Source organism: Sarcophilus harrisii, chromosome 5, assembly GCF_902635505.1.
Source record: "Sarcophilus harrisii chromosome 5, mSarHar1.11, whole genome shotgun sequence".
Taxonomy (NCBI): Eukaryota; Metazoa; Chordata; class Mammalia; order Dasyuromorphia; family Dasyuridae; genus Sarcophilus; species Sarcophilus harrisii.
In genome coordinates, this window is record NC_045430.1 from 119,647,089 (window position 1) to 119,668,568 (window position 21,480).

General features: G+C 32.8%; 1 protein-coding gene across 2 annotated transcripts in view; it reads right to left on the reverse strand.

The window, feature by feature from the left end:
- Nucleotides 1–21,480, reverse strand: part of BCAT1 (branched chain amino acid transaminase 1) — a 104,147-nt gene that overhangs the window by 18,550 nt on the left and 64,117 nt on the right. For both annotated transcript variants that reach the window (XM_031938466.1, XM_023504472.2), the window contains exons 7-9: nucleotides 15,710–15,852; nucleotides 8,654–8,739; nucleotides 5,487–5,627 (exon numbers count right to left, since the gene is read on the reverse strand). In XM_031938466.1, the coding sequence (XP_031794326.1) occupies nucleotides 5,487–5,627; nucleotides 8,654–8,739; nucleotides 15,710–15,852 (370 nt within the window). The remainder of the gene's footprint in view (nucleotides 1–5,486; nucleotides 5,628–8,653; nucleotides 8,740–15,709; nucleotides 15,853–21,480) is intronic.

Sequence of the window (21,480 nt, forward strand, 5' to 3'; positions counted from 1 at the left end):
TGATAATTTATCATAGAAGGTATAAGTCTGTGACATAACTCTTCTAAAACTCCCAATCCCCCACTGGAACAATCAGCCAGTAGCACAATTAATTCTTAGCAAAGACATTTATTAAATGGCATGTTAATAAAAATTGCTTTTAAAAAAATCTATCCCTCTTCCATCTCATTCAGAAACCCAGGTACTTTCTCCCAAAAATACACATAGCACAGAAAATGGATGCAAGCTTAAGAGAACAGCAACAATTAGGCACCTATGAAGGAAATACGTGCTAAGGAAATTCATAACTCTGGAACTGAAGAGCCAGGAAGTTATTTTTCTGATGCAGTCATCACTGCAATTCAACTTTCTCTCGACAGGTCTATTTCTCTCTTGAATGCATAACATGCTCTCTTTTTTTTGCTGTCAGAAGATCACATTCTTTGAAGTTGTTTCCTCCAAGGTGACTATATTTCATTATGATTCAAAAAAATTCATTTAATATTTCTACATTTCTGCATTTGATTTTGAAGTTTTGTGCCCTACTGCATGGTCATTTTTTTGTGTAAATGCTATGTGATGCTTAGAAAAAGGCATATTCTTTTCTTTCCTATTTGGTTTTCTCCAACATTCTGTCATATCTAACTTTTCTAATATTCTATTTACTTCCTTAGTCTCTTTCTTATTTTTGATTGGATTTATCTACTTCTGAGAAGGGACAATTGAGGTCCCTTACTAGCATAGTTCTGTTGTCTATTTCTTCCCATAAATCACTTAACTTCTTTAAGAATTTGGAAGCTATAACACTTGGATGCTATAAATTTGATACATATATATTTAGTATCCTGGTACCTTTTAGCAAGATAAAATTTGCTTCCTTATTTATTTTAATTAAATCTTTTTTTTTTTTTTTTTTTTTTTTTGCTTTTACTTTGAGATGAAGATTGATGTGCCTGTTTTTTTTTTTTTTTTTTGTTTTGTTTTGTTTTTTTTGGTTTTTTTTTTGTGATGACTGCGTTAGCATCCTGGATACTTTAGAATCAGCTGGAGTCAGGATCAGCAAAAGTCCTTGATCTTTATTCTTTGTGGAGGTGAACTGAATGGCGATATGAAGTGAGAGGAATCGCAACATGAATCCACCAGGAGTGACTCTAGCTTTCTTACTCCACCCCCTAAATCCTGCCTCAATCTCTCTATTTGCCAAACAGATCAAACCTGCACAGAGTAGTGGGGCAGGGCCATTCTTTCTCCAAGCATATGCTGATAGAGTATTGTCCAATGGGTAATTAGCCTTAAGTGCTCAGACCTCAGTGCATCTGCTCAGTTTCAGCCCATTACACCTTTTTATGTCAACTGAAAAATAATATATTCTGCTTTAGCCTCTTATCTTTACTCTGTGTTTGTCTCTGCTTCATTTGTTTCTTATAAATGAAAAATTATGGAATTCTGGTCATTGATACACTCTGCCATCCACTTTTGTTTTATGGGAGAGTTTATCCCATGTACATTCACAGTAACAATTATTGTGTATTTCCCTTCATCTTATTTTTTTTTTCAGGTTTCTCCTCTCTCTCCTTTCACCCTTTTCCTCTTCATCAGTGTTTTGCTTCTATCTACCACCTTCCTGGATCTGCCCTCTCTTCTGTCCACTTTTCCCTCCCTTTTTACATGATATTCTCCCCTCCTACTTCCCTGAAGTAAGATGGATTTCTATATTCAACTAATTGTGCATATTATTCCTTCTCTGAGTCAATACAGATGAGAATAAGGTTCAAGCAATCCCTATTGTCCATTCTCATTTTCCCCTTTTGTTTAACAGGTCTTTTATACCTCCTTTTGAGAAAAATTATCCCATTCTACCTCTTTCTTTCTTTTGCATCAAATGTACTCCTCTTTCTTATCCTTTAATTTTTTACATCATTCCCTCAAATCCACTTTACACCTATATTCTCTGTCTATTTATATTCCTTCTAACTGTATTACTAGTGATAAAATTTTAAAGTATCATCTTCCTATATATATATATGTATGTATGTAATGTATGTATATATATATATATATATATGATATAATTTAAAGCTTTATTGAATTCCTCATGTTTTCTTTTCCCTTTTCATTTATTTCCTCTTGAACCTTGATATTGGAGGTCAAATTTTTGGACATCCTTGGCAAGTATACTTCCAAAGTATATGAACTTATCCACAGCATTCAAAACTTCTTTATCTGTTATAACCAATGGTTCCATATATGGAGGATGTGGTGCAGACTGATGAAATATCCATGCTTTTTTGGTGTTAATTGTTAGCCAGAGTTATCACAAGCAGCAAAAAATCAATTCAACTGTATTGCAACTTGGCTTCAGGGGACACATTGAATGTATAATCATCTGCAAACAAAAATTCCTGCACCAGCAATCCCTTCACTTTATTTTTTATCTTGTACTCTTTCCAAATTGAAGAATTTACCATCAAAAATGCAATAGCTGATTTTAATGTCATATTCATCATCATTGAAAGTATTTGATAACATGGCTGAAAACATCATGCTATTGTGCAATAAGAAATGAAGACGTCATATCAATCACATCAAAAAAACCTGGAAAGTCCTGTATGAACTGATTCAAAGTAAAATGAGCCGAAGCAGGAAAACAATGTATACTGCATCTGCAACAATGTGTCATGATCAAGTACGAATGACTCAGCTCTTCTCAGCAACACAATGATCCAAGACAAGAAAAAGGACTTGCAAAGGAAAATGCTATCTACATTTGAATAAAGAATTGATGACCTTTGAATGCAAATAAAAGCATATTTTTTTCCACTCATGTTATTCTTTTTCATGTTTTATTTTTCCTTTTGATCCATTTTTTCTTTCATAATTGTGACTAATATGGAAACATTTTATATGATAACACATGTGTAATCTATATCAAACTGCCTATCTTCTTCCAAGGGAAGAAGGGAGGAGAGGAAAGGGGAGGGGAAATTTTGAAACTCAAAATCTTATAAAATGACTGTTAAAAATTGTCGATGTGTAATTGGAAAAAATACTCTTTTTAAAAAGCCATCTACATGGGGAAAATATCTGGAGAACAACACCATTTTTGAAGAATTTCTTGTTCCACTTAGATTTTATATTGAACATTCTCTATCATGCTGGCAGATGCTTTTAATTAGCATGCATCTTCCTATTTATGAGCTTGAGTAATGTTCAGAGTGCTCAATCAAAGCCCTGTCTGTTGTTATATCTTATTTGCAATCTTGTATAATTTTATCATATGTATGGAAAGCAAGTCTTTAATAGTTTATGCTATCAATTTGAATGCTTTTTTATGGTAAATAATAGTGCAGCTAGGTGGCACAATGGATAGAATATAGGGATTTGACTCAGGAAGGAACATCATTATGATTTTAAATCCAACTCAGAGACTTCCTAGCTAGGTGACCCTTGGCAAGTCACTTAACTGTCTGTCTCATCTGTAAAATGAGCTGCAGAAGGAAATGGCAAACCATTCTAGTATCTTTGCCAAGAAAACCTAAATGAGATCATGAGGCATCAGATAGCATTGAAAATAACTGAAGAACAAAAAATGAGAGTAACAAAGAAATATCTTGCATTCTCTATATCTTTCTGTCAACTATATAATTATAAATAAGTTATCTAATGTGAAATATTTTGCCAAAGTTTCATATTTTCATCATGAATGCCCTCGATATGTAGGATATTCTCTCAAAAGTTTGAAAGATAGAAAAAATTATAGATAGATAGGTATAAATATATATATATGAGTTGATTATAGTTGATTATCTATAGATATTATCTATAGATTATCTAAAAAGATAATAATATAAAAATTTCCCCAAATCATTAATATCCTTTCCTATTTCAAAAATCTGGAAGACTGATACTTCCTTGCCATAAAAGCTATATTACCTATAACATGGAACCAAGTTATTCTTTCCATCTTTGTTTTCATTAAAGTCATTTCTACTTCCTCACATAGTACAACAAAGAATTTTGTTTATGTTACTAGTAAAAATGTGATGGATCCACTATATTTGATGGAGAAAAAAAGTTTGTTATAAAAATTTTTACAGATCTTTTCTTATTTTTCATATGTTTCTTGCCCATTTAGATTAGCCTTTAAGTCTTGGTGTGACCATGTAGCTGAATCGCTTCCTAAGCTTTATAAATTTATTTTTTCTTATACTATCATTTTATGAGGTGATATCATTCATGATATTCCATCAAAATATTTTACAAATAAATTTATAATCTAATAGTGGTTTTCATAGGCTGTCAGGTCTTTGCTTGACAAATATATGAAGTTTTTGCACACTGAGGCAATTTCTAGGCTCTTTCTGTGATGGTGATTGATTTATCTATTTTAAATCTCTTTAGGAAATAGCAACAGCCTATACTAACATCTATCATTATATCAATAGATAATATTGAGCTTTATTACATTGTCAGTAATGTTTTAAAATAAGAAAAGCATAGTATATCAAACAAGAAGTACATAATATTCACTATATGATTAAATCCTTTTATAGTGTATGAAAAACTTAAAGTACTAAGACTGTCAAAAATGAGAAATGAGAAAATATCACCTCTAAAACTGAGAAAAAATATATTCAGTAAAAAATCAAAGGATTTTGATAGTCAGATAATTCAACTAATTCATATCTCACCTATATAACCATTTAATTATAAATTTAACTGCTATTAACCATGAAAATTGAGATGCTATAAAGAAGGAAAAGGAAGAGAAAAGTAGGCAGAAATAATATGAAAGAAAGAGGAATTTAGTAGAAGTAGAACATGTCTGTCAATTAAACCTTCACATTTCCTTAAGAGGACTTGTAAATGCAATGAGTAGTTCACATTTAATTACAAAAAAATTTATTTTATACCTATTATGTACTGAGTACTCGAGATTGCTAAATTTAATAATGGCTTAGTTTCTGACCTTACAGAACCTTTGGAGTTTGGTCATGTACCTCAGAGAAACACAAATACACATCAAAATAATACATTTCCCTGTAAAATTGTTGAATACAAGGAAAGCCAAGTCACACAAGAACACAAGGAAAGTTCATATTATTATTTGCAGTTCTTAATTTAGCAAAGAAACTTGTAGATTACGAAGGCTGGAAACAACCTTAATTACCTATGGGATTGGTAGAAAATATATAAAACTGAGAATCTACTGAAATATCAAAAACACTTGAATTCCATGAAATTTAACTAACAGTGGTATACTTATTTGAGATCAGAACTTATTTACAACAGAAATCACTTAGCAAAATGGTAGCAAGTAAACTGCTAATATGGTTCCATTTGAAATAGATAAATAAACAAAACCAAAACCAAAGTTAATTGCACAAAAAGTTAAAAAGGTCACTTTTAAGCTATGTCTAAAATGCACCATAACCCAGACAAAGAAAATTAATAAAACCATAAGTGAACATTGAGAAATAATAAAAATGAATAAATACTTTTCTTACCTCGCCCTTGTAAAGTACATCAGAAACTGGACAAACAATACAAGCTGTACCACAGCCAAACATTTCTTTTACTCTGTTTTCTTTTAAGCCAATTATTAGGTCATTCATAGTAAGGTATCTCTCAGTCACCTTAAATTCATCCTGTTTAGGAGATTGAAAATATTTTTTTTAGCAGAAATGAGACTTCTAATCTTGTTTTTACCCATGAACATTTTTTAAACTCAGATGTGAAAAGTAATTATTTTTGTAAGATAAATTGGGAAAGGTGTAGGGATGTTTTTTAATGAAGAAATTGTAGTTTACATATAATAAAGAACCACTCTAAAGAAGTCCTCTTATCAAGAGTCAGATATCATTTGCATGACTCTTTTTTCCTCAGAAAAAAATTAGGAGTACTAGAACTGTACTAGAAATTATATTGCCAAGAAAATCTAAATGAGATCACGAAGAGTCAGATAGGACTGAAAATAACTGAAAAACAAGTAGAGTAAATTATTAATAGATAGAATAGTATCTTGCATTCTCTAAACCTTTTTTTACATGTCAGTAAATTATTCTACTTACTGAAGACATAAAATGCAACAAAATGCATTTTATCTCCATCATCATAATTTCCTGAAGTTTATCACAAATGAATATGATAGCTATGGTAAACCAGATGGAGGATTAGACAATTTCTCTGATACTTATGACTTTTCAAATGTCTCCAAAATAAGAATTGTGTACAAAAGATAGAGAAAATTATGGAATTATTTCTAGATTTTAAGCCATCAAAAGCTCTAATGAGGTATTAAAGGAAGATGATAACCACTGTGTGTTTTTCACAGCAAATATGAAGATAAAATATGAAGGTAATTTGATTTTGATGCAGTGGATAGAGCAATGGGTCTGAAGTTAGGAAGACCTGAGTTCAAATGTGCCCTTTTAGACATTTACTAGCTGTGTGACTCTGGGAAAGTAATTTAACCTGTTAGCTTCAGTTTTCTCAACTGTAAAATGGGGATAATAATAATACATTCCTTCCAGCGTGGTTGTAGATCAACTGAAATAATATTTCTCTTTTTAAAAAGCATCTAGCACATGGCCAGCCTAGTACATAGTAAGCAATATTCCCCTTCCCTTTAATAGACAATTCTACTTCCTATGTTCCTGCTCCTCCTAATTCACTTATTCAGTTGTTTCCAACAATATTTTTAAAAACTATTTAAAACTAAATTTCTATTTTCTTCTCCATTTTTGAGCAGTGACAGACGTCATTGGCTATTGTGAGAACACAAAGAATCTTGCTGAAAAGTTCAGTAATAAGTAAGGAAAATTGTTTAATATTTAATATAGATTTCTTTTGAATTCTTCACAATTTTATCAATTCTAACTCCTGTTAAGTAATTGGTTAAAAATCACCAGATGCTTTGGGTTATTGGATACCAAAAAATCAATGACTTTTTTTAAACAAAATATCAAAATGGAAAAAAAAATGAAAGCCACTAATATCATGAAAGAGAAAATAAGAAATTTCAGCTCTTAAATTCAAGAAGGGAAATATTATGTCACAGGTAGATTGACTGAGCTGAATGAGAAAGAAGGGCAGGGAAAGTATGTCTGCCAATAAAATTATGCTTATTTGTAAGTTTCAGTTTATCTCAGCCTGCAATTGTAATTATGTTTTTTCCCCAACCATGAGTTTCAAAGGTCTTTAATAAAAGGAAAGGAAAGGGAAAAAAAAAAAAAAAAAAAAAAAAAAAACAACTAAACCTGTCCAGAAAATCAGCCAAGCCAATTAAAAACAAGCTGAGTTCTATGTTGTGGAAAATACACACATGCTGAACTGTCTTCCTTCTGCCCACCCTTATTTATCTTTGGACCATTTCCTCTGTCTGATGAGGGCTTGTAACTCCCTGCCTCCCCCTCCCCCCAGAGAAACCCTGTCATTTCATGTCTCCCTATTTCAAAATAACTTTTAAAACAAATTATACCTAAGGAATATTAAAAAAAAAAAAGCTTCCCCCATAATAACCTACTTTTTATGCTAGCAAATCATTAGGATTGTAGAGATTTTCCACTTGCAACTTGTCATCAAACCTTCTGCACTTGGTTGATTTTTTTTTTAATACAACACAAATTATCGCGTGTCAAAAACACATTTTTCCAACTCTAAACATATTTAGGACAGGGCAAGCTGTTTGAAATTATACCAACAGTTTGCAAATGTCATGGCCAACGTGCCAGCCAGCATGTGGCAGTTGGGTCTTGTCTACTTCAGGGATTTGTAGAATTATTTATAGTACATTTCCTCTATTTCAAAAATCTCTGCCAGAGAAACTGTTAGCACTCTTCTAAAAAAAATCCCTGTTTATAAACATGTTTCTTATTAACACTGCTTGACCACAGTGTGGACAAAGCCTATCCATGTCCCTTGGAGACTATTTTACTACATGAGTCAAAGCTCCATCCAAATTTTCTTGTCAGACAACCATTTCATTCAACATTTTCATCATGAGTTCTTCACAACATTGTTCCCAATACAAAATGTTTTAATCTGTTCACCAGTTTTGTACAGATGAACATTAGAGTACAATAAACAATTTTGGAGTTTGGGGATTTATTTTGTGGAGCATTCTAACTTAAAAATAAAGCTGGAGTCATGGGAATCCACTTGTAATAAGATATATTGATAATTAATTTATCAGTGAGTAAACATTTTATCACTACTAAGTACATAGATAACTTCTATTATCCTTCAGAAACAGGAAATATGAATATAGCTGGAAGCAAAAGTTTTTATTCCTGCTTAGCATGGAAAAAAATATTCCATTGTATTATACAATGTTTAGAAAGTAAAAACTGAGTCTTTAAATAAAAATTTTATAACATGTTTGAGAATGGAGTTTTCCTTTTTTTTTTTTTTTTGATTCTGAGAGCCTGCCTAACAGGTTTCTCTCAATCCTTTGGAAAGAATTATACTTATCTGATGAATCTGCTAAGACAGTACTTTTTAACAAGCTCTTCTTACTCACATTAAGATGGAAAGAAGAGATAAGATTAGTTGGAACCACAGGGTATTATTTCAACACTACCCTGGGCTTATATCCATTACTGTTTATCTCATGACAAGTTGCAAGTGGAAAATCTCTACAGTTACAAAAATTGTTAATGGCAAAATAACCGACCCATTTCCTTGCCAGATCCAGTATACTTTGCCTTGTCACTCCTGGAAGAATGATACCATCTAGTGGTGGAGTTGCTAGTTCATCCTCTGTAACAGAATAATAATGATAATTAAAAGAGGGGGTACTTTTCAAATATAAAAATATACATTTGAAATAGTAAGCATAAACTTCAACTTCAATAACAATAATTAGACTTTAAACCAATTTTAGCAACCAATTGAGATTCAGGAAAGATGTTGTTATCATCTTTCCATTATAAGGTTTTCCAAATCACTCAAATGACAGATAAATCCGTGAGAAAAAAAAAAGACAAGTTATTTAATTGCCATCAGTTTGCTATTGGCCCAGAGAAAGATAACAGCTTTCCCCACAAAATGATTTGAGAAGACACAAACTATCCTAACAAAGAATAATACAGCCAGGGAAGAACTTGAGCTATGTTGAATCTAATATTTTAAAAAGTATTACTCATTGAGTTTTCCTTTAAATGATACACATGGGATCATCCTTCTCTAGTTCATGCATGACAAATGAGGATACTGGTCAATTTCTATGGTTATATTGACTGGATTCTGCCATCACATTTCTCTTCTTCATGAGTGAAAATCCGCTTATTAGTTTTTATAAGATACATATATGCCACAAATTTATTCATCTATTCTACAAAGGGATACTAAACACCTACTATGTGCAAGACTACACTGACATTCCTTCTCAGTTTTTAAGAGAATTCACATGAGAATCTTTAAAAAGTACATATAATTGCTCTCCAGCAAAATTTCTGTTTCTAAGAGTGGGTGCCATACCATAAGCATCCCACTGATCCTCACTCTCTACAAAGAAGAACAGAGCATCAAAACTAAGACAGAGATGAAAATCTCACTATTATACTATGAAATTATGTCATTTTTATTGACTTAATCTATTGTTTACAGTTTATTGGATTACAGTTCTATGAGATTAGGGAGAGTTTCAGTAACTTGCCATAGGGCCCTAAATTGTTTTTTAAAAATTATCAATAAAGGTATAGTTGCATCCTTATCAAACTTTTTAGATGACACAAAGCTGGAAAGAATAGCTTATATAATAGATGACAAGTCAGGGTCTTCCCAAAATGTTTACAAGATTGAACACTGTACTGAATTGTATAAAATAAAATTTAATAGGGTCATATGTAAAGTCTTGAATTTGGGTTCAAAAAACCAACTTCATAAGTTCGAGATAGGAAAGGTATGACTAATAGAAGAGTTTGTCTAAAAACAAGATGGAGGCTTTTTGCTATATGAGCCCAATGAGAAAGCAGTGTGGTTATCATGTTCCAAAAAACTAAAAACTTGAGTTTAATTAAATAAAAAGAGGTATAGATCTCATAAATAAAGAGCTGATATCCATACTATAGGGCAGCTAAAAGGAATGTGGATAGAGTTCTAGGCCTGGAATCATGGTGACTCATCTTCCTTAGTTCAAGTCTGGCCTCAGACATACTACTACTTGTGTGACCCTGGGCAAGTCACTTAACTTATTTGCCTCAGTTCCCTCACTGTAAAATGAGCTGGAGAAGGAAATGGCAAATCACTCCAATAGCTTTGGATATCAAGAAAACCCCATAGGGTCATAAAGTGGGAGACATGACTGAACAACACTGGTCAAATCATATTTACAGTAAAATGTCCTGATTACTGCATTTTTTTAGAAGAACATTAACAAGCAAGAAACCATTGAAAGAAAGAAATTATGATGATGAAGGACCTTGAATTCATGTCATTTATGAAGATTTATTAAAGGAACTTAAGATGTTTAGCCTGGGGGGAAAAAAGAAGACCTAACGAAGCTGTGCTTACTATATTCAAGTATTTTAAGAGAATTCTTATGAAAGACGTATAATACCTGATCTCTTTGGCTCCTGAGGGCAGGACTGGTATAAACTGCCAAGAAATAAATTTAGGCTTAATGTAAGGAAAACAAATGTGTTGTTGTTCAGTCATTTTTAGTCTTGTCCAGCTGTCTATGACCCTACATGATATTTTCCTGGCAAAAGTACTGAAGTAGTCTTCTCTGGTTCACTTTACAGATGAGGAAATGAAGCAAACAGAGTTAGATGACTTGTCCATAGCTAGTAAGTGTGTGAATCCAAAATGGAATTCAGGGAGACAGCTCCCTGACTCCAGGTCTAGCACCCTACTGCACCACCTAGCTGCTTTCCCAGCAATTAGAACTATTAAAAAGTTAGGGGGGCAGCAAGGTGGTGCAGTGGATAAAGTACCAGCCCTGAAGTCAGGAGGACCTGAGTTCAAATATGACCTCAGACACTTAATACTTCCTAGCTATGTGACCTTGGGCAAATCACTTAACCCCAACTGTCTCAGCAAAAAAAAAAAAAAGAATAGGCTACATCAGAAGGTAGTATATTCTCCTTCCTTGGAGACCCCGAAGAAAAGACTGGCTAGCCACTTGCTGCTTGTGCTTTGGTGTAGATTCTTCTTTCCAGTTTCAACTACATGACCTTTCAATCCTGAAATTTTATAATTCTATGATATAAAGCAAAGAGAAAATACATCCCCTTGTTTTAAGAAAGAGGCAGGTGAATAAGCCAAGTACATACTTGTAAAATTATTTAAGTGAATTTATAAAGCAGTTTAGCAGTAAAAGTAGTATAAATTGAATTCATGTGTGATGAGGAAACATAAGACAAAATAAATTTTTGAAAGTCCTTAAAATCCTATAATTGCAGAGTTGAATTATAAACTCATATTTAAAGGTCACTTAGTCCAACCCCCCTCATTTTATAAATGGAGAAATCAAAGAGTAAATAAGTCAAGTGATTTCTTTAAAGACATACTGAAAGTATCAGAGCCAGGCCTAAAGACCAAGCAAGTCCCCAGCTTTTCAGTTCAGTGTTCTTTCCACAATCTTGTCCTACCTCTAATATGTCTATCTCTACTGAAAGCTCTTTTTCTAGGTGTTTCCTCTTTATTTATCCAGATAACTGCTTGTTCTTTTACTTCTGTGAGTGCATGTAGGAAAAGACTGAGAATTGTGACTATTTTCATCTTCTTTGAGAGTGTAGAGAAAGATTTAGAGATCAGGCAAAGAAAAAGACTGGAATAACAGTTCTGGGGAGTTTGCTAATGAGTAAATAATAGATGAATTGAGAACAGTTAAAGATAGACAATAAAGGGATGAGTCCTGAATTCTCCCAAGCTTCCGTATATATTATATAAATACTTGAAAAAATATTTTGCTCAAGTAAGTTTTCATATCCAAGATAACTAACTCAGATGTGTTTTTTTTTTTTTTTTTTATAAAGGATAAGGTCTGTTAAAGAACAAAGCTTGGGTGTTTGCTTGCTTGTTTTTGTTTTGTTTTACCTTTTATCTTCCACTAAAAATAACTTTACTGGAAAGAAGAAAACCAACATCCCCTAGGCAATCATTTTATTTTAGCTCTACTTGTTTCATCTTCTTCCATAGACCAGATAGAGGATCATGGTTTAAACCTAGACAAGGCCTTGGAATTAACCTTGTCTAATTCCTTCATTTTATAAGGAGACTTAGACAAGGAAAGTTAAAGAACTTCCCCAATATCACAGAGATGGTGTGTGGTAGAGCCAGGATGTCCATGCAAGTCCTTTGACAAAATTCAGCTCATTTTTAGTTTCATTTGGTTTCATTTTTTCCCTAAAGCTGAAACCAGCACCCAGTCTACATGGAATCTAAGGAAAACAAGATCACAAAGTGTATAAACTGTCTGCTTTATAAAATGCATCCTTTGCACAGTATCCTACCCATTAGCCTAAGGTCAATAAACAGAACATCTGCTCCCCTGGGTGCCAGACAGAGATGACGACATGAAAACATTTGGGTGAGAAATATTCATTTTCCTCTGCAACCACAAACATGTTTACTGGAGTCAGAATGAGCTCCATATGGCCTCAGATTATCCAACACAAGAAAAGCAGAATGTAAGCCCACAAATTCGGCTTGCTTTTGACAGAAAAATCATGTTTAGGAACTGGATTATCTAGAAGCAGTACAACAACAGAAGACCTATTCTTTACCAAATGGGACATTGCTATAGTTAAGAGAATTATAATGATCATAATTTTTAAAAGCATGTAAGCACCAAATAGTTCACTGGGGATATATAAAAGAGAACCACAGTTTGTTTCTATGTTTTAGGGATTTAAAACCAAATAGTTTTACTAGAAAAGGACTCATAAATTTTTACTGTGACAGACCCAAGGTCTTCTGTAAATCAACAAGTGGCTGGAGGGAGGGGAAAGAGGGAATGAAGGGGAAAAGGTATCAAATATAATTATATTTAAATTACAATCATAATTTAGTGCTTATAAAATATACAAAGTAATCTTGATTAACAACCTTGAGTAAGTAGAACCTAAAACCATATCCTCAACCCTTGTTATTTCCTTATCTTTAAAGAGCTAGCTCAGTATGGATAAAGGAACAAAGGATACTCTATCAACTGTTCCACATAGCTTTCTTTTAAAGGTATAACCAAAAAAGTTACACAATTGTGGTCAAAAAAGAACCTGAGAGTTTGGGTGGACTATAAATTTAGTATAAGTCCTGAGAGTAGCACATCAGAAATCCCTGGATGATGTATTTTCAATATCTTTTCTGCCAAGACTAGAATAAAGTTCACTTTGCCAATGCTGGTAAAAATTACTAAAATAAGAGTTAGTACTGATTCATATTTATAGGAACCATCTTTCTGGAGCCAAATGACACAGAAGTAATTAGAGGCAACACATCTGCTTGACACAACAAACATTTCAGATTTAATGTTGAAACCGGAACTAGGTCTTTAAACTATTAAATATTTCTTAAAGTAAGACTTCCCATTTCACAGTTCTGTTGCTCACTACCATGAAATAAATAGGCTAATAGCTTAAATCAAACTTGAAAAAAAGTTTTCAAAATTAGTACTTCAAATGTCTGTTATTTCATAGGTGTGAATATTTACTATGCTGAGATCTGAGGAGTAGTGATAAAGAATGAGAAAGTGAAAATAAGAGAGGGGCAGAGGAAAAAGGAAGCAAAGAAGGAAAAAGAAGGAAGGAAGAGAAAGAAGGAGAAGATGAAGAAAAGAGGGAGGGAAAGGAAGAAAGAGAAGTGAAAGGAAGCATAAAGAGGCAGCAACAATTGAAAAAATATTCACAAAAGGAGAATCACAAGAAGACACAATGTAATGTTGTTACTACTCTGTTAAGTTTATTATATACATAAAAATAAGCTAAGTTCATGGTTCTATATAAGCAATCATCTTTTTTGGTCTTCTTTGCATACTTAAATTTATGTTTATTGATGATTACTAAAATCTTAAGAAAAAAAGTTAAATATGCTTCCTTTATTGGCCTCCAATTATTTACTAGTAAATGGAGTTGTGAATTTTGTGTCTAAAAATATCCATCACTTAAAAACCAACTATCTGATAAGGAACCTTTATGAACATAGCTTTGTATGATTTTCCATAACTGGACCTATTCCATCAGACTGTGCAGTACAGTCTTCAAATACCTAGGGTCACTTTCATATTGAGAAGTAGAAATTTACTGTCAAACAAAAGAGAAATAGAAAGGGCAACTGGAAGTATATTCAGGTTTTCTAGTCCATTCAATAATTGATTTTAGGCTGCAGGATGATTCTGGTTTGCTCATTTATTCTCAAGAACCAGGGTCTTTATTTCATGTTTCCAATTGAAAATGCCCTTATAACACTTAGTGACTTGAGATCCTAACCTAAACTCCTCTGTGTCCAACAGGTTCTCCTCCAAATCACAGAATCTCAGAGTCTGAAGGGATCCCAACAGCTAACTAATCCAATCTTACATGATAGCTGCCATGAATCTCTTCTATAACATACTTAAAGGTATTTCTCAAGGCTTTGTTTTAAGACACCTTAATTGTTACCGTCATTGTTACTTAATTGTATTACAAATACAATATTTTCTAAATTCCATCCATTTTGCCCTCTAAGATCAAACAGAACAAGTATTATGCCTATTCCACTTAGCAAATCTTCAAATACATGTTCTTATGTTCCTTTTCAGTCTTGTCTTTTCCCAGTTCTATCATTTTTGGCATGGACTTAAAGCATTTCATCATCTTCTGGGTAGTCTCCAGCTATCAATACATCACCCAGAACTGTACACAATATTACAGATACAATCTGACCAGGGCAGAGTACTGCAGGAACATTAATTAATCAACAAGCATGTATAAAATGGCTATTGTGTACATGGCACTATGACAGTAAATACAAAACAACAACAACAACAAAAATAGTCCATTTCTTAATGAGTTTGCAGGAATACATCACCTTTCTAGTGCTGAATATTATAATACCTTGATTAAGATAGTCTAAAACCAAAATGGCAATTCTGGGGGTGGGGGAGGGTTAAAGACTGACATATGCAAAAAAAAAATTAGCTTCAAGATTCACAATAATAAATATACAACTTTGTAGAAAGCAACAAAATTCCTATGATATAAAAAAAATGAAAGAAAAACTCCCCTGTGGGAACAATATTTGCACTTATGTACAGAGATGTAAATGTTCTGTAGAAGACTCGATTTGTATGGCACCTTCCTAGTTCAGACTATTGGGTTAACACAAGCATTCATATGGAGAGATATTCATTATCAAATGAAGGAATTTAAATGGATAGGAACACTTGTCCTTCATTTTTAAAATTTACTGAATTCAGGGATACCGAGTTCATTTTAAGGAATGTGGTGAATAGTCCTGATTTAGGCATCAAATTAAAAGGCTAAAATCTTTTCTTTCCCTGAAAATTAACTATATTAGTTTCTTTGGTCAACTAAATAATGGTATGGGATAATGAAGAGGTTAAGTAGAAATTTTTATGGTGATCATAAAGTGGTGTTATTGTGAATACTGACAGATATTATAGTAAGAACTTCTCTAGAACCAGTTCACAAAACACCCATTGGTATTAATCTAACTAAGCCCTTCACTGATCTTATGACAGTTTCATGAACTAAGAACAGAAAACAGTTTAATCTAATGTTATTACCTCCATCTTCATTTATCCAGTATAAGAAAACATTCATGGTTCCCACTTCAGTTATCTGATGATCTTCTCCATAGAGCCAAAGAACTTGTTGACATCCTTGTTGCAATGCTTCATTTTGGGCAAAAATGGAGGCACCATAATTGCTAATTGAAAAGAAAAAAAAATCATTTAATGGTAATGATTTTTCCCCCTATGTGTACCCTCTAAAATTCATAATTTCCATCATTTTTGGTAAATATATTCATTGTATTTCTGAAGCTTAAATTTTCCCAGATATGGTTTTCATATTATTGATGCACATATTAGATTAAAAATATCTTTACTCAGATATTCTACTGAATACTATGAGAGACTTTTTTAGTCTTCTTCCCTTACTTTCTCTGTCCCCAAGGAGATAAAAATAAATGGCAATAAAATTTCTCAAAAGTTCAAGAGATGTCCATAAAAGTTCAAATGCTCTTCATCAATATGATTTGACACATACACAAAGTCATTATTCTGAGCATCAAATCCACTCTAGCTTACATTAAGGACTAAAGAATTCTGCGTGTTTCTTTAAGATGCAGAGTCCAGAAGGAAAAACAGACAAAAAACAAGGTCTTCAAGTGATCAACAACATACCCACCTTTTAGTCAGTTTGAAAGATGCTGAGTAGCTACATAATTTTCCTTTAAAGTTCATATATATTATTAAAATATACTGCATTATTTGTCTTTATGTTTTTTCAGTAATTGATTTATATAAATACTTCAACTAGATACAGTATTAGACTGTTTCCTTTTAAGACTGCATTTTTTAAGTAAATATCCTGAAATCAGACTTTCTACATAGACAAAATTGAATATCACTTTAAATTATTTAATAAGAAAAGCATTACTCATGTAACCTTTAATATACTGAACATCACTGTAAAGATATTTCACTATATAATCCTCACTTCAAAGGAAAAGAATTTAACATTTATAGTGCTATAAGGCACTGTACAGAGTAAACTGAAAACAAAGCTTCCTTGAGGCCAGGAAACCCCTCTGTGATTAAAGAACTTCAGAATCTTCACTTTCTTCAGTATGTCCATTGAAAGGTATTTTATTGTATTTATTATTTCCTAGTAAGCTGACTACTTTAGCTCAACCTTTTCATTGTGCTCAAATTCTCTCTTGGGTGTTAACTATGTTTTTTGTTCATGGAGTTATTAACATGTTTTTGATCCTTTTCATGTGTTTTCTATGTTTGTGATAATAACATGTCACTTTAAAAGAGAAAAAAAGATCTAGCAGTTAAAAAGAACTAATTGAAAAGCTTCCTGAGTGGAACAATTATAACTGAATTCCATGGAAAACTAAGGAAGAGAAGGAATTAAATAGCTTAGCACCAAAAACTAAAAATCAACTGAATTAGCAAGGGAAAAAAATATTTCTCCACTGGCTTAAAATATATGAAATTGATTCTCTACTATATAGTAGAGAATCAATTTCATATATTTTAATATATTATGTGTATATATATACATTTACTGAAGCAATTGGAGTTAAGTGATTTGCCCAGGGTCATACAACTAGGAAATGTTAAGTGTCTGATTTGAACTCAGGTCTTCCTGACTTCAGGGCTGGTGCTCTAACCACTACATCACCTAGCTGCCCTTCTACTGTACTTTTAAAAGCAGAGATGAGTATCTAAGAATCCATTTCAATAATACAAACTTCTTTGTAAGAATGGCTCACATTTTCAAAGGACATCAACAGGTAGTTTTTAGAAGAAGAAATCAAAGCAATATGTAGATATTGAGAAAAAATTCTCTAAATCATTATTGATTAGAAAAATGCAAATTTATCTGAAATACCATCTTTTTTTTAAATTTTATTTATTTTTTATAACTTTATATTGACAGAACCCATGCCAGGGTAATTTTTTTTACAACATTATTCCTTGCACTCACTTCTGTTCCAATTTCTCCCTCCCACCCTCCATCCCCTCCCCTAGATGGCAAGCAGTCCTATATATGTTGAATATGTCATAGTATATCCTAGATACAATGTATGTGTGCAGAACCAAACAGTTTTCTTGTTGCATAGGGAGAATTGGATTCAGAAGGTAAAAATAACCCGGGAAGAAAAACAAAAGTGCAAACAGTTTACATTCATTTCCCAGTATTTTTTCTTTGGGTGTAGCTGCTTCTGTCCATCATTGATCAATTGAAACTGAGTTAGGTTTCTTTGTCAAAGAAATCCACTTCCATCAGATTACATCTTCATACAGTATCATTGTTGACATATATAATGATCTCCTGGTTCTGCTCATTTCACTTAGCATCAGTTCATGTAAGTCTGGAATACCATCTTATACCTATCAGACTGATTAAAATGATAGAAGGGGGAAAACGCAAATGTTGGAGGGACTGAATAAAGATTGTTCCACTGTCGGTAGAACTATGAAGTGATCCAACCATTTTGGAGAACAATTTGGAATTAGGCCCAAAGAGTTATAAAATTGTGTATATCCTTTGACCCAGCAATATCACTATTAGCTCGGTGTCCCAAGGTTATCAGAGGAAAAAGAAAAGAATTTCTATGTTCTAAAATATTTATAGCATCTTTATTTGTATGGCAAAGAATGGGAAAGTGAGGGAATGCCCAATAATTGAGGAATGTTTGAACCAGTCATGATTTATTACTAGAATACTACAATGCTGTAAGACAGCAGGTTGATATTAGAAAGACATTGAAAGGTTTGCATGAAATAATGCAAAGAATGAATAGAACCAAGAGAATGTTATATATGTTAGGACCAATATTGTCCAAATATTAGCTGTGAATGACTAATTTATTTTGAGTAATATGAATATTCAAATTAAGTACAAAGAATTCATAAAAAATAATATTCACTGCCAGAGAAAGAACTGCTACATGGAAGTAAGTATTATGTGGTTCCACATATATGTTTATAGCAAATGTTGGCCTTCTCTAATATGGGGTTGAGAAGGAAGGAGACAAATCAGGTCTAAAAATGTAACAAAAATAAATAAATAAAATTTAAATTAAAAAAAGAAAAAGGAATAGTTTATATTTGTATTCTTTGTTTTACAAAAAGCTTTACCTCTGTGAGGTAAGCAGTGCAATTTTTACACTTCAAGAACCAAGGGTTCAAAGGGGATAGGAAGTTGGGGGAGGAAGAAATGGCTGAAAAGATTTTCCTCTTGTCAGCAATAACTACCTGGACTTGAATCTTGGCAAGTTCCTTGTATACCTCTAGACGCTGGTTGGACTTGCTATGAGGTTTTCCTGAGGCCATAGACACCCAAATTGGCAATGTATTTTATTCAGTTCTTTAAAATTGCATGAAACTTCAAAATTTCAAGGATATATGACGTGGATGTGGGCAATCATTCCCCCCAAAGCAGACTGTACTTCTAAGCCCTCTCAGCCTTAGTAGACAGCCTTCTTGACTTCAATTAATAGAACAATTCATCATTCTGTAGTCCACATGATGAGATTCTCTGAACTCAATGAAGCTGGTCCTCAGCCTGCACATATACCTTGGTCCTTGTCTAATCCACCTTGATAGAATTCTCCTAGATCCTGTACTCAGAGGATTTGACTCAATGGTCCCAAACCAAAACAATATAACACTAAGACTTTAGGGACTTTATCCAAGTTTAAATTGCTCCCAAAAGATAGCAAAATAGTACCACTCCTTTATCAAGATTAAACTGGTAATAAGGCACAATAGCTTACCAAATAAAGCAAGATAACCATACAAGTTATTCAGGGTGGAAGTAGGGGAAAAGTTGGTATTTTTTTATTCAAGTAGCAGGTTTGCTTCCTACTTTCTTTAAATAATTTTTAATGAACAAAAATCTGATCTCTGCCCTCCCATTTTCCTTTCTCCTTTTGGATAAAAAGGGAAAAAAACTCGTTAGAAATAAATGTAGATCTTTTCGCTAGTAGCTTATAAAGCACTTTATTTATAATATATCAGTCATTTCATATTTTAGATGAGTCTTTTGGAAAATTATTATTTAATGGAACTTTTACTGAATATAATTAAGAATCTTTCCATAAGGTGAATAATCATCCCCTAAGTCTATCTACATGTTGTTGATTTTCATTTATGAGTTTGCTGAAAGAGAACATTATATATGTTAGGACCAATATTGTCCAAGTTACTGACACATGTTGATACAGCCTGGATTTTCTTTCAGTTAGTTGTCTCTTTGGAAAATCTAGAAGCCTAGATTCAACTAAAGAAATTTGACTCATTCCATGTGCTAAACTTAATGCAGATATAAGACAATACAGGTAAAAGTTCTCAGGAATACAACTGCCATTAAAAAAAAAAAAAAAAAAAAAAAAAAAAAAAACTAATTAAGCCAGTATCTGTTTTCTTTTCCCTTTTGTAGCTTGTCACATACTTGAGGAGATTGTAGGTTGGTTCTGCTTTTTCCCCCAAATTAAGCGACAAGGGAGACTATTCTGGCTTTTCGTACTGATCATGAAACTTTTCCAAACCTCATTAGAGTTACTTTCTAATTGCCCTAGCGTATGGTATTCCATTGTTGTTTTAACTCCGAGATAATTTGACCTCTCCAGACAAAAATTTTATTGTATTTTCCAGACAGTCTGCAAAGTTAACTTTAAAAGAGGAGTAAGGCAAATGTGGAAATAGTTACTATGTGTTTATCCTCAGGTTAGGAAAGAATGAATAAATAGAGGAAAAAAGAAAGTTAAAGTCTCCTTTAAAATTAGCACAATTAAATTGTGAAACTGTAATGTGTGCCATGGTAAAGTTTTTTTCTTTTTTTTTAAGTCTTAAAAAAAAAAGACTTCACTAAAGACTTAAGGCACTCACTTATTACTCACTATTGTTTTATGCATTCTGGTCTTTCCATTCTACTGAAAAAGTATCAGGACAGTCCACTAATGCTTTTTTTGATTTGGCTGAATGAAGAAGTGAGGAAAGAAGGTTCTCAAAAATTAGTTTTTCAGATTTTCCTTCTATTTAACAGGAAGAAGAAACAACTGCTGAGAGATGCTGCTGATGCAGATGAAACAACATCAGGGTTACTAGATTTTCAAAACCTTTCCTTTTCACAGGTGAGTAAAAGAAGGAGCCAGTTCTGAATATCGCACTCACTCACATTCAGAAATGCCCATATGGTTCTCTATTCTTCCAGAACACCAGGAATCTGAGAGTTTTATTAGTTCCTGGTTAAATTCTCCTTGAGGGAGAGTGCTAAGCTTAGGGTCAGAAAACCCTATATTAATTTTTTTCCTCTAACACTTACTAGCAGTAAGACCACAGGTGAATCATTTAACCCCATGTGTCCCAGATCCTAACTCAAAGATTTTTCATTTCACAGAAAAGTATACTCCTGAAATTGTTGAACATTTTTCAAATCTTTCTATAGCCAGCCACATGATTCTCTTTCCCTCTTCAAATTATTTTGCATTTATCCATCGATGTACATGTTGCATCCTCCAGTAGAATGTAAGTTTCCTTGCTAGAATAGAGTTTCTTTTTGTCCTTATAATTCCAGAATCCCTGAACAAATTCTAGTACTTTAAAAAAAATTAGACCTGGGATTTAATTGGTATCTGATAATGAATTTCCATATTCCAATGCAAAATGACTCTGTAACTAATAGTTTTAGAGAATGGCCAGGAATGCTGAGAGATTAGGAAACTTGTTCAGCAACATAGCTTTTGTGTCAGCAGCAGCACTCGAACCCAGCTCTCTCTGACTAAGGCCAACCCTCTTATCTAGTATGGCATGCT